The 12,743-nt window shown below is 41.6% G+C and overlaps 2 protein-coding genes across 7 annotated transcripts in view; one reads left to right on the forward strand and one right to left on the reverse strand.

Annotated features, from left to right (window-relative positions):
- The window catches only part of EPS15 (epidermal growth factor receptor pathway substrate 15), a 68,903-nt gene extending 65,482 nt beyond the window's left edge, over positions 1 to 3,421 (reverse strand). For 2 of the 3 annotated variants that reach the window (XM_027649068.1, XM_027649064.1), the window contains exons 1-2: positions 3,310 to 3,412; positions 2,110 to 2,216 (exon numbers count right to left, since the gene is read on the reverse strand). The gene's annotated coding sequence lies outside the window, so the exon portion shown is untranslated. Of the gene's footprint in view, positions 1 to 2,109; positions 2,217 to 3,309 lie in introns of all 3 variants that reach the window. The other variant, XM_027649065.1, reaches the window with a different exon arrangement.
- Positions 3,316 to 12,743, forward strand: part of OSBPL9 (oxysterol binding protein like 9) — a 59,596-nt gene continuing 50,168 nt past the window's right edge. For 3 of the 4 annotated variants that reach the window (XR_003528610.1, XM_027649069.1, XM_027649071.1), the window contains exon 1: positions 3,316 to 3,453. Coding sequence is in view for 3 of the 4 variants with exons in the window: in XM_027649069.1 (XP_027504870.1) it covers positions 3,343 to 3,453 (111 nt within the window). In the remaining variant the exon portion in view is untranslated. Of the gene's footprint in view, positions 3,454 to 11,693; positions 11,755 to 12,743 lie in introns of those variants that run through there. The other variant, XM_027649070.1, reaches the window with a different exon arrangement.

Genomic DNA, 12,743 nt, shown 5'->3' on the forward strand with positions numbered 1-12,743 from the left:
AATTTTTACTTGAATGAACAAATAAAAGACATTACTTACCAACAAGCAGAAAAAGAAGCATTCACTATCAGGCTAAAACATAATTTCTCAATTATGATGATTGTGTTGTCAGTAGTTGACACACAGTGACCCGATAGGACAAGCAATACAAAATTAAACTACCAGCACATTTCTGAAGTGGGAAAAGAAAATGAAACAAAATGTTACTTGTTCTCTGCTCAAATGGCTTCCTTATGTTCCTCAAAACCCCAAGCAACTGCAGCTGCTGGGAGAACCTAAAGCCACTTTCACTGCTGCCAGTCACACTCCCAGACATCCTTAAGGAAACCCACAAGCCACAGCTTCATCACAGACATTCTTGAAAGTTAGTTCAGCAATAATGTCAGGAAAATTTACAGCACAAAAGCATTTCCCTCTTAAAGAATCAGACATCCAGTATGCTCCTGCTTCCCGTTCCCTGGTCCTTTGCTGGTATTTACTTCAATCTGCAGTACCTTCCTTTTGCCTAGAAACCATACAGATTTATACTGTAATGGCCATAACTGTAATTTATTTGACAAAGGAAAAGGTCATAGAAGTTTTTAAAAGTAGGGTGCAAGTTGGGATGTCCTGGAAAACACAGGAAGGACTGGGCATATCTCAGGTTTCCCCCTGCACTTCTGCTGGGACAGTCTTGAGTATTCCAGAAGCCACTTCATGGGCTGGTCAGGAAATCTGTCTATGGCTGGGACACCACGGAAGGAGAATTTAATTGGGGCCTCTATGTGGCAAGAGGATGGTGCTGGACAAGATTTTTAGCTGATGGAGCAGTCTGTGAAACAAGGTAACAGCTGCTGCCTTCTGCCCTGTTCTGTTGATCTCAGTAGTACGTTATTCTCTCAGATGACAGTAAGTACTAAATGTTACAGAGGGAGACATACTGCTCTGATTTGTGTCAAATAGGGAGAACATCACAATAAAACTGCCCATAATTACAGAAAATAACAGCTCTTTGTTACTGTTCCAGATCGGATTCTGATGGAACACGCTAAAGCAAAATAAATTCTTCTACTAAGGAAGTTACTCACTCACTCCTATTTGAAGTCATTTTTTAATTGAAAATCATTGTTGCTGATGATTTAAAATACAAAGCATATAAAGAGAGGTTATACCACAGTTGTGGCTGATTTCAGTTTGTTAATTTGTTTAAACGAACTAAAATGGTTGCACTTATCTTTCAAAAGAATTTGAATGGGCCCCTAGAATTATTATCAGAAGGATCTAACTAATTAAGCCTAATCCCTCAATAATGCCCTCATGATCCATGTCCAATACATAGGGGTGTAATCTGATAGACACAGAAGACAGAGCATCCTGGCATGCCATGAAAGTCCATAAACCTGTATGATATTGTACCCTGGATGCTCATAGGTAATTTCTTATGTATTTATTTTAATTTGTGTTGGGTGTTTTTGAAAAACAATGATTCTCTGATCTCTGCCAAATTAGCTAAAGAGAATATCCACACTACATTACTAAAAGAAATCTTGAGTTGAATTCCCCTGTAACACCTGTTAACACAACTTTTCCATCTACTCTAGGGTTTTTAAGGTTTGGCTAAATTGAGCTAACTAAAATACATGTTTTTGCTAGTGGAGACAAATCTTTGGCACATCTCCCCTCAAAAAAAAGCCGAAGAGAACAAAGAACTAGTAAGATATTCAGCCCAAGTTCAGCAAATTCATCCTCTGGCGAACCAAGGTAAATAGAAAGCTCATCTGTGGAGAATTTCTCATTGCAGATGCTCTGCCTACACAGTTAAGCCAAGGGGTTTTTTTGCACGAGCTCTTTGCATTGTTTCAACTCCTGTGGTATAAAACAGCCAAAGTAGTGATCTGAGATAATAAAGTTCCATTCCAGCTACAGCTTTAACTGGCAGCACTAGTAATGTTCTGGCACCATCTGATGTTTTTTGTTTTGCTTGCCTGGGTATAATCTCTAGGCAGCCAGGCTTTGTTTAGTCAGTGAAAACTAAAGAACAAAACAGACTACTAAAGTCATATGCAGATTGAAAAGAATGTTATCTAAATTAACAAGATGGGTTTTGATACCAGACTGTGTATTAGGTACCTTAAACTGGTAACCTTGTGCCTAAACACACCACCAGGTGACTCCAAGGGGCATCATAAAGTCAATGCTCTTAATTCCAATCGGTAACGAGATAGTAGCAATGTGACCTGTAAAATGGGGAGACAATTAGATAGATAGATAGACAATCTAAATATTTCTTATTTTTGCAAATCAAACACACTGCCTTTGAGTGATTCTTTTTCACAAAAGGAGTGATTTTCTGTTAAATTTAGTTTAACTTAGTATAAGGTTGCAGTGTTGTAAGACACTAAAGCTCCTTCAGCCTTACTCTAAAGGCACTTTGATATTAAAATAATAAAAAGGGGCTATATGTGGGGAAGGAAAAAAAGTTATTTCATGGATATCTCTCTAAAGACTGCATGACAAAACCCTCATGGTAGAAACACTATTTCTGCTGCTTTACTGTTGATCCCCAGGAAGGAACATGAGTATCCCTGTAGGTCCTTTGAAGTTTTTATGTTAAAGCACAACTCAAGTTCTTTACTCATGTCAGAAGAGACCAGTGCCAAAGCCATGCCTCGCACTGAACAACAGATTTGCAATTGTCTGTAGCTCCTGGGGAATTCATTCCACATTCTTGGATCAGTCCACAGGAAAGCTGTATCACGTTCAAGCCTTACCCTCCAAAGGTTATCTCAAGAGCTGGATGTTTTTTGTACACTCTGGCCATGTAGCCTCTTCAAAGGGAGATCCTCAGACCCCACTGTTAAGCCTACTTTGCCTTAACACTTACGGCACTTTGGTCAGGAAACGACCGAGAGGCAAAGGGACAAGCACAACAGCGAGAGGAGCTGAAAGGTTCCAAATGGTGCCAAGTGCTTTAGAGAAGGAACGACGAGGTTCCAAGTGTTTTAGGGGACAGGGTGACGCCCTCCCGCCCTCACAGATCCGCAGCGCCGCGCCCTCACCGCCTCACAGCCCTCTCCCGGGCCGCGAGGGGAAGCCGCGCTCCCTCGGGGGTGGGATCCCTCAGGTAGCGCCCCTAAATCCCAAACCAGCTCTCTCCTCACACCGCAGCCTCCTGACTCCCACCCTCCCCTCACGCCCGCCCTGGCCCCAGCCCGCTGCGCGCGCAAGCCCCGCCCCCCGGGCAGTGTGGTCCGAGGCCCCGCCCCCTCAGTGCGTGCCCCGCCCCCTCCCCGCCCGGCGGCTGCCGAGCCGCTCCCCCGCTCCCCTCACCGAGCGCGCGGCGGGGCCGGTCCGGTGCCTAAGATGGCGTCTATCATGGAGGGCCCGCTGAGCAAATGGACCAATGTGATGAAGGGCTGGCAGTACCGCTGGTTCGTGCTGGACTACAACGCCGGGCTGCTCTCCTACTACACGGTGAGGGGCGGCGGGCGGGCCGGGCGGGCGAGGAGGCGCCGGGAGAGACCGGCTGGGGCGCAGGGTGGGGGCGGGGAGGGGACTCGGGGCGTGCGGGCGCCCGGGCGGCCAATGGGGAAGGAGGAGGCGGCGGGAACGGCCAATGGGAGAGGAGGAGGCGGCGGGCGCAGCCAATGGGGCGGCGCTGCGGGGATGGAGCGGCGGGGGCGGGCGGCGCTGTTATTGTTGGCGGCGGGAGCGGCCGCGGGATCCGCCCGGGCACTGCCGGCGGCTCCGGGGCCGCGCTCCCACCGCCCTCCCTGCCGACCGGTCTGCCCTGGCCGGCCCGGAGCCGTGCGCGGTGCTGGCCGCGGGCTGCTGGGTCCCGCTGCTCCCCGCCCTGTCCGGCGGGAGCTCGCCCTCGCCCCGGTCTGGGGGCTCAGCCCAGCCGGGGGGCCCAGGGCGGGGCCGCCTTCCCGCAAGCAGCAACGCCCGTCCCCGGGGGCTCGTGCCTGGGGGCCGCGGGCTCGCAGGTGCTTCCCGGAGCCGGATCGGCTTTCCTGGTTCCCGTTCAGGACTTGGCACTTCCAAACACGAACTTTTTAAGTGCCTCTGTATTAAGAAACGGCGATATTTTCCTTAACTTTTTTCCTTTTTTTTTTTTTTTAATAACTCCTGACAGATCCAGCCTTGACGGCTTGTTCAGCTGCTTAATTCACGTTTTTACATAACTTACAGATATTGTAATGGTACAAATTCGTTTTATCGAGGATGTGCCCTGAACTCTCTGAGAAGGCTAACTGGGTGAGCCACATCTGTGCACCAAAGTTTTCTTCTCATGGAACAATTAATGTGTCAGCCTGAATAAAACACGTACAAATTAAACCTGTAGTAAGCTGTAATAGATTTACAGCAAATAACTTGAAGTATCCTACTGTCTGTGAAGGTATGTCCATACAGAAGCATATAAAACTTTAGTCCCTAAATCTGCATTTGTAGGAGAGAGCTTGTCTCCCCAGATTCAGGAGTTTATGAGGCTCTTGGCATAAAACAGTTGCAGACTCCCAAACCATTTTGTTCATGTACATTTGAAATCCCTGACCTGGAACGTGGATGGAGAAATGAAAGTGCTTTTTTAGTTGCTATTTAATGGCTGTTCAAATGTCAGCTCTGTGACAGAGATGAATTAGTGAGCGCGATCTAAGTTGTAGTCCAAGGTGCAAAGTCATTTAATGCTCAGCTACAGAAATAGAAACATTTGCTGATGACTAGTGTGTATAATTGTAATCCTGGTTATTGCACAGACTTTCATTACAGGGTCTTCAGTTGTTTAATAAAAATTCTTCTAATTAATTATTTTCTATAATTAGCTATCCCTATATATGCATTACACTTTTATTTTGTATAATTTATTATGTTCTCTGTTAGTATAAGAATTTCTAGTTCCTTTCTTTAACTACCTGTTGTAAAAAATTCAATTTAGATTCAAGGAATAAAGTCATGTTCTCTGCTTTATGTGCCTTTACCACTAAGAAGTGTCTGCAGTTAACATTTCTTTTAGAATGCCTTCCTCATCCATGTGCTGTCTTTTCTGCACATATGTCTGTGGAGTACTTGTCATGCCGTTCTCTAGACATCTGAAGTCATTCTTGTACCTAAGGGTGTGCGTGGTGCTGAAAACTGCCTGCCAGAAGATCTGGTTTTGCATCTCTTTGTGTGTGCTGGCATGACTGCTCCCAGGGCTGCAGGATCAGCTGGAGCAGGGGTTGAAAGAGAATTCAGATTTAGTCCTAGTTGATCACACACCTCACAAGAACTAATATTATCCCTGAGAAGGTGTAAGGATAATATTTCCTTCAGCCTCACCTTTAGTTTTAGAGTAATAACTCCTGAATGGTAGTTTATACGGCTCATAAAGAACATAAATTTGGAATGTTAGCAGGTTTGGGGGCTTTTTTTATATGGGGAGAGAGCCTATTGTGAGTCTGTATATGCAGCACTGTGTTTTGAATTAAAGGCCGATCGGGTACACGGGGCCATGTGCTGTGTTCCCTCTGAGCCAGTTTCAGTGTGAAGCAATAGAATTGCTTTGCTCTGCTTGGGTGAGTGTGACTGGGCAATGTTTGAGCCTCAGTCTGTCCCTTCCCGTGCCTGTCATGCATGGGTGGGGTGGGCTGGGCTGGGCTGGTTTCACTCTGGCTGTACAGACATGCAATCCGGATGCAGTTTTGCTGATAGGAGGGATTACAGGTGTCCGATCAGCTTGTACCTGCTCATCCCCTCTCCAGGCTCCTCAGCCCATTTCAATCCAAAAAGCTGTGCATGCAGGGAACAGTTTCTCCAGCAGATCCAACAGCCTGTTAACCTTTGGCAGGGGAGCTATGGAAAAATGCAGGGTAATAACTCCTGATGCTGCTGAACTTTCCATCAGAGCCTGATCCGCAAATATGTTTCTTCATAGGCCTGTCCTTGCACTGTTGTATTTAGTCATTTTTTGTAGTTACTTAAAATAGGCTGCAGAAAAATGCCCTTAATGTGAAATAAACATTCAAACAGAATTAGTGTGCAGTCATATCGCACTTCTCTGGGGAAAAAAAAAGGGTTATGCTTTGTCTTTTGGTAAAATGAATAAAGGGCAACCTAAGTATGTTTTGAGTACATATAACAAAAGCAAATGAATTCAATTAAATATCCATTTCTGACGTGGTTAGAACTTTAAAGGAGCAAAGCAAAAGATTTTACATCAAGTCTAACTCAGAAAAGAAAAAAGAGAAGTTAATGTTCACACTTATTTCTGTTTTCATTTGTATATTCCTTCTTCTCTACTTACTTGTATTGCAGTAAACACTAGTAGTACTAGTAGCAAATGTTTCTCACATGCATTTACAAGCTGTTTTACAAAGGACTTTCACAATGCCAAATTGTTTGCTTTTTCCCCACTTCTTCTGTAATTCAGCTGGTTTTTGCTCTTTCAGAATAGAAATGTTCATCCTCAAATTTGCGTAAAATTACATTTGTGTGAAGGTATTTATGAATTCTATATTTCAGAGAGTATGATCTGGACTCATTCAAATGCTTTCTTTACATGTTTTTGCTCAAATAAACGATTGTGTGGTATCAGTAAACAGTCAACTTTTTTTTTTTTTAAGAGCAAAATATGAAATAAATGATGTTGTGCCATTTTGGATCAGTTAGACCAATGGCTTGACGAATTATTTCTTTTGTCCCCTCAGTATTCTCTGATTTGTGAATTCGCCCATGTTTTCTCTTGAAGGGATAGCAAATAAAAGTCTCCTGTAGCATTATGGATTTTCAGTGTATAGTTGGCTGCACTGACAATACTTAACAGACAAGTCTCGAAGTGGCTCATTCCTGCCTTCTGCTGGCACAGGAGCTGTAAAGTTGTTCCATGAGCTGGATTCCAGCTGAAAAATAGCTTTGCACTGATTTATTTTTTTCAGCTGAATTTGTTCTGTCATTTGTTTTGTGCATGTCAGTGTGAAAACGTGTGATGACATGCTGGAAGAGAGCATGAAGACAAAGAAATGGCCAGGGAGGAAGAGGGAGTTGAATGCAATTTGCTTTTTGTTTGTGTTTTCTGGCCGAAGTTCTGTCTTAAATACACATCAGCTACAGCCTTGATAACCCTTGGGAATCCTGCAGAAATAATCCAGAAAACCACTCAACGTTGAAAATCTGATTTAAATTCTTGGTTTAAGTGTACTCTTTAAATAAATATTTAAATTGTATAATAAATTGAAAGCAGAACTGGCATAGCTGTGCAAACAGTGCTAAACCCAGGGCCAGTACAGTGGAAGGTCAGTTCCTTAAAGTATTTTAAAACTTTGTGGATATTTGACATATGGTGGTATTGAAAGGAGAACTGATCAAAATGTTTTGGGCTTAAACAGCTGCCTTGCATAGTGAATGAGAGTTGCCAGAAAAAATTGCTGTGGATGACAGCTCCATAGTGTGTATTCTTGAAACCAAACTGGGGAGCCTCCCATCATCTTAATGGTTCTTGCACCAATAGATGCCTAAAGAATCTATTTAAGTGCTGGTCTTTTGTTAATCATCCCATCAAACTACGTTTAAAACATATGCTGGGTGAATGCTTTCAGAAGCAAAAACTGTGAAAACAGTCGTTAGGAAGAGTGGTTCTGGTAGTATAAAAGTATTTTTCCCCTCATGCTTTTTAAAGATTATTACTAGTTAGCAACTTTAATACTGATTGTACTGTACTAGTACTATATTGAAGAACTGCTTGTGGATTGTACAACTCAGATATTGAGGAGAGGGACTCAAATTTTGGAGCAGTTTTGTGAATTTTGGTGGTGAACTAAAAACAAACCTTGTTGACTTGATTTCAAATGATGCCTCTGAAGCTGGAGTCATGGCTCAGTGCCCCTATGGTAGAGACTTACAGTTGAATGCTTTTTCTAAATTCAGTTTCTCAATCAACAGCTACGTGCAAAAATCCCAAGAAAACAGGAAAAAAATACATCTGCTTTTGCACACACATTCCTTCTGAGGTTTCTGTTTTCCATTCTCAGATCAAGTGACACTTTTTTCCTGTAATAACTTGATTTGCAACATGCCCTGCAAACAGCTCAGTGAATCTATTAAAAACAGACAAAACTATATGCAAACTAGGAATAATAAAAATAATTCTGAATTTATGGGCACAGGATAAAAAACATTGATGGCTATTATGCAAAACTAAATTGAGTGCAACCCCTGGCATTTCTCATCCACACACACTGTAAACGTATTTTGCCTATTTTGTTCAAAAGTATCTGATGGGTTGATGTTGTACTACTGGCACTCCAAACCACATGTCATCTATCCCCTCAAAGCCAGCCCGTTGTTGGCTCCATTAATTTGATGTATTTGGGTGCTCATGTAGGATCTGGAGAGATCATGGGCACAGTGGGCAAATCAGAATTCTGAGTATAGATCATGTGCTAACAGTGGATCAGTAATAAATCTGTTCGCTTACCTGCAAAATCTCATCTATTGCATGTTTTTATATTTTCTTTATTAGGTGTGCAGAATAAAACCACTAGCAATGTAGAGGATCAGTCTTTGTTGTTGTTAGATTACAACTTAATTTAAGGTTTCTGCTGTTTAAAAGTTCTTGATGCAGGTTGTGAATGGAGCTGAGAGTAATGAGCTGAGACTAGTTGTCATGTGAGAGAGACAATTTAATGAATAAGCTTCATTTAAAATAACTAAGAATTATACAGAATGATCTTTTAATAGCAATTATAACATTTAGAAACTTGAAAAGGTCAGCCTGGTGATCAACACCTGGTCCTGTTGTTGCTATAGGCTGTTTTGTCTGTAGCTGTGCTTTTTGGGGGAGAGGCTGAAGGGAGGGTCCTATGATTGTGCTGTATCTCTTACACCTTTATTCAACTTCACATGTATTAATTTGTCATAGAATTCTCTAAGCAGTTTATGCTGTTCTGTGCCAGGACCCATAAATTGTTGCCTTCCCTATTTCATAGATACATGGCATCTGTTGGGCTTAAATGAGCCCCAGTGGCACCCTCAGTTATCCCTGCAGTGTTTGGGTTCCTGCTTTATGTCTGCATCCACAAAAGTCCTGGCTTTAGCTGCAGAAACAACATGGCTGTGAGATGCTGTCCCTGGGCTCAGGGAGCTCCTTCTCAGAGACTGGCGTGTGCCTTGCAAGGGAGCTGAAGGAATGGTGGGCTGGGAACAGCCTGTAAGGTCTTTAAATTGTTAAGCTCTATTTCTGCTTGAAAAATGAGGGTTGCCTTAACATTAGATGAGAAAAACGACTATTATGGAAAGTGATCCAAATTAAAGCTTCTCTCTTAGATGTAGCTAAACTGCAAAGATCTCTGTTTATAAATACAGCTTGTTCCAGGTTCTTCATCCCTAACAGGAAATGAATGTCCCAAGTGGTTTTGCTCATCTGTGTACTTATGTTAGTGATTTCCATGACAGCACTGTGTGAGTCACAAATGCACCTCTTCAAGTTCTGTGCACTTCTGTGCAGGCAGAGCTTGTGCCTCAAGACTTTTGGAGGCAGATGGCAGCTGGGGTTTATCTGAAACCTTAAACTTCCCATGCCACAGCTAAAACTTAAATGAAAGAAATAGGAGAATTTCCAAATAGGAAGGAAGGCTAGGGGCCCTTGGGAGTTAGGATTCTAATTTTGTTTTGGTTTGGTTTTTTTAGGTAGACCCAGACATTGTTTTCATTTCTCTAAGAAGTTGTAGGTTACCTGAAATGCCTTATGCTAGATCAGTTCTGTATGTGATCAACTTCACTGTGTGGATGTAAAAGAGAAAGCAATAAAGGCCATATTATTTTGGGAGATACCTACATTCCCCCTGCAGTAATATTGTATAGCTTTGTTCATTTGTACAAATTTTTATTTGAGCTTCAGCTGAAATTTATCTCATATTGCTGTCTGATTGTAGCTTGTTCAAGTCCTTTATCATCAAAATCAGTACAGTGTGTATTGAAAGTTTATGGAAAATGTAATTTTGTCTGGTTATAAAACTGATCACTGAAAACAGACAGCTGCATATTAAAACTTTAAATATAAAAAGAAAGTAAACTGTGGCTTTTTTTATTAGCCATTCAGAGATGTCCTTCTGCTGTATGAAATTTTATTCAATGAAATGAAATCATTCCTCAAAACAGTTATGGGATGGCTTTATTTGTCCAAGAATACTTGATGAAATATAGGACATATCGGATAACCTAATTTCAACCAAAGGGTAACAAGGGAAAGCCGAAACTTGTTTAAATGGTATTTTTTATAAAATCATAGTTTTGGAGGTGAGGAGCAAATCTAAAATGTCAGCTGAGTTCTGTTTTAAAGTCTTGTGCTGCAGCAGCCAGTGCAAGGTTTGCTGTCTGCCAGTGAGAGAATCCAGCATTTTGTGTGATGACAGCTCTGTGCTTTAGTGCTCAGGGAATTCAGATACTGCGATGATGGATGCTTTATTCCAGTTAGGTAAAATGAATTAGATTTACCTCTTCATTATAATTGATATTAAGCATGTAAAGCTCTGTCTGAAGATGGTGACATTTTAAGTATATAGGCCCACACTCTGACCTGTGATTTATCTTAGATAAGACTAAGACTTAGAACATGAGAACTAAGAACATGATCATGTTGAAACTTAATTTCCATTCCATTAAAATGTGTACAAGAAAAAGGAGGGCTTTGACTGTATCTTTTGCATTGGGTTGATAGTCAGCCTGCACGGTGGAAATGAGGGCTGTAGGGATTCTGCCTTCCCTTGCTCAAGGACAAGCTCTGGAATTCCCTGCACTTGCCTGGCTGAGGGTCTAAACCAAACCAAACTGAATGTCTCCTCTGCTGCCTTTGCTTTTCCTGCCTGTCCCCCGCACAGGGAGCTGGGAGGGCTTTGCCTGGTGTGTGTGATCTGGGCAGCCAGACCTGATATCGTTCTTGCAGCTGCTGCAAAGTTGCAGCCTCAGTCCAGATATTTTCTTTCCTGCTAGGATTATGCCAATATTTCTTTGAGAAACCACCAGAGGGAGTGATAAGCTCTCAGAACGTGTCCTCCCATTTTAGGAGAACTCTCAAGACAGTGAATATAAAAAGTAAATGTGAACTCTAGTGAGATATACCCTGAATATACAAAGTTTCTGATAGGAAATTATTGGAGAAACTTTGTTACTAGATCCTTTCTTGGATTTGAGGTTTAAAAAACCCCTCCAAGGCCTTCCCTATGTACAGGTTTTTATTCAGGAAATCTAAAAATAAATTATGTATCTGCATAATACATTATGGATGCACTGCTGGTCTTTACTTCCATTTCACTTTAACCAGCTAACCTGTATTGATGTGAAAACAGGTAGATTCATACTGATGGTTTCTAACATTCAGAAGACAGCTCTGATAAATTAGAGCCTGAATTGAATGGGGGATCAGCAAAAACATTATTTGAAGCCCTGAGTCGTGTATTTTTACATTATCTTTAGTGAACAGGACTTGCTGTGACTGCTTCATGCTTTCCTTGTAGCTCTATCTCAAATATGTAGAGGATGAAGAATAATTTGTTATTGTTAAGACTCATACTTCTTGTCCTGTCTTTTTTTTCTATTGCTGTCAACAATATTTCATTGTCTTATGGCTTCAGTGAAAATAGGTTTGGTGATAATAAAATCAGTGTATTCTCTTGATGGAATTGCTAATATAATGTTGGAAAGAAGTGGGTATTTCAGAAGATGACAGCAAGAGAATCTGTTCGTGACAGTGGCAGCTGCTGTTTTCCTGACCTGAAAGAATGTAGTTTGAATATTTGGATGGTAAGAGAGAAGGGGTTGTATTAGACAGGACTACGTTTTAGATGAGGCTACAATGCCAAGTAACTTATCATTTAAAAAACAGAAACTCATTGTGTCTGTGTGTGTAGTTAAAAAACAGCAGATGTTTTGAGTTTATCAGAAAACTGAATATTAGGATGACCTAAATGTTTTTTCTTCTTTAGCTTAAATAGTTTGTGTGTGTGCTGCTTGGGCTTGCCCCTGTTGCCCAATAGCAATGGGTACTGACAACTCTGCCTGAGTCAGTGGTGGGAATAGCTGAAAGTTCAAGTATCACAATTTCAAGCTAGAAGTGAGTTGGCTGTTTAGAATTCCCTATTTGGGAGGCTGGGAGGCGTGAGGGGTTTTTTGTCAGTGCTTCAAACAGATACTAAAGAAGAGATTCAGTAATTTAGCTGCAAGGTAGGTTAGTCTACAGGTTTGAGCGCTGGTTATGGACATGGGAATCCTATTTTCTTATCTGGGCTCTTACTGCTTAAATGGCTTTAAACATAACTTTTCTAACTGTAGTAATGAAAGTGGTCTGTACTGCTAGGAAGTAGGCATAGAAACCTGTCTAAAAATGGAATTTGTATCTGCATAAAAGGGATATGAATCAGGGAAACTTTCTGACAGAGATATAATTCCATTTGTACAATTCTGCCTGCGCAGCTGAATTCTCTTTTGTGGGCCCTTTTCTGAGAGTAGGAGAGAAAGGAGGAAGATGTAAATCAGTATACTGCTCATTTTTAGTATTTCCCAAGTCCTTTCTTCTTCACTACTTTTTACTTTCTATAAAGGTGTGGACTGCATCTTATAAGTATTTCTTGAAGGTATCTAGAAAACTTCTTGAAGAGGGATATTGTGTTCTTATTTTTTTAAGGATTAGTTTTCCATACCATGGTGGTGCATTTCTGTGTGAAAACTAACCTATTTTGTTACAGAAGTTGCATCTTATTTAATCAGTCAATAAAAAACATTATGCAAAAAAT

This window comes from Corapipo altera, unplaced genomic scaffold (assembly GCF_003945725.1).
Source record: "Corapipo altera isolate COAL_440 unplaced genomic scaffold, ASM394572v1 112, whole genome shotgun sequence".
Lineage (NCBI taxonomy): Eukaryota > Metazoa > Chordata > Aves > Passeriformes > Pipridae > Corapipo > Corapipo altera.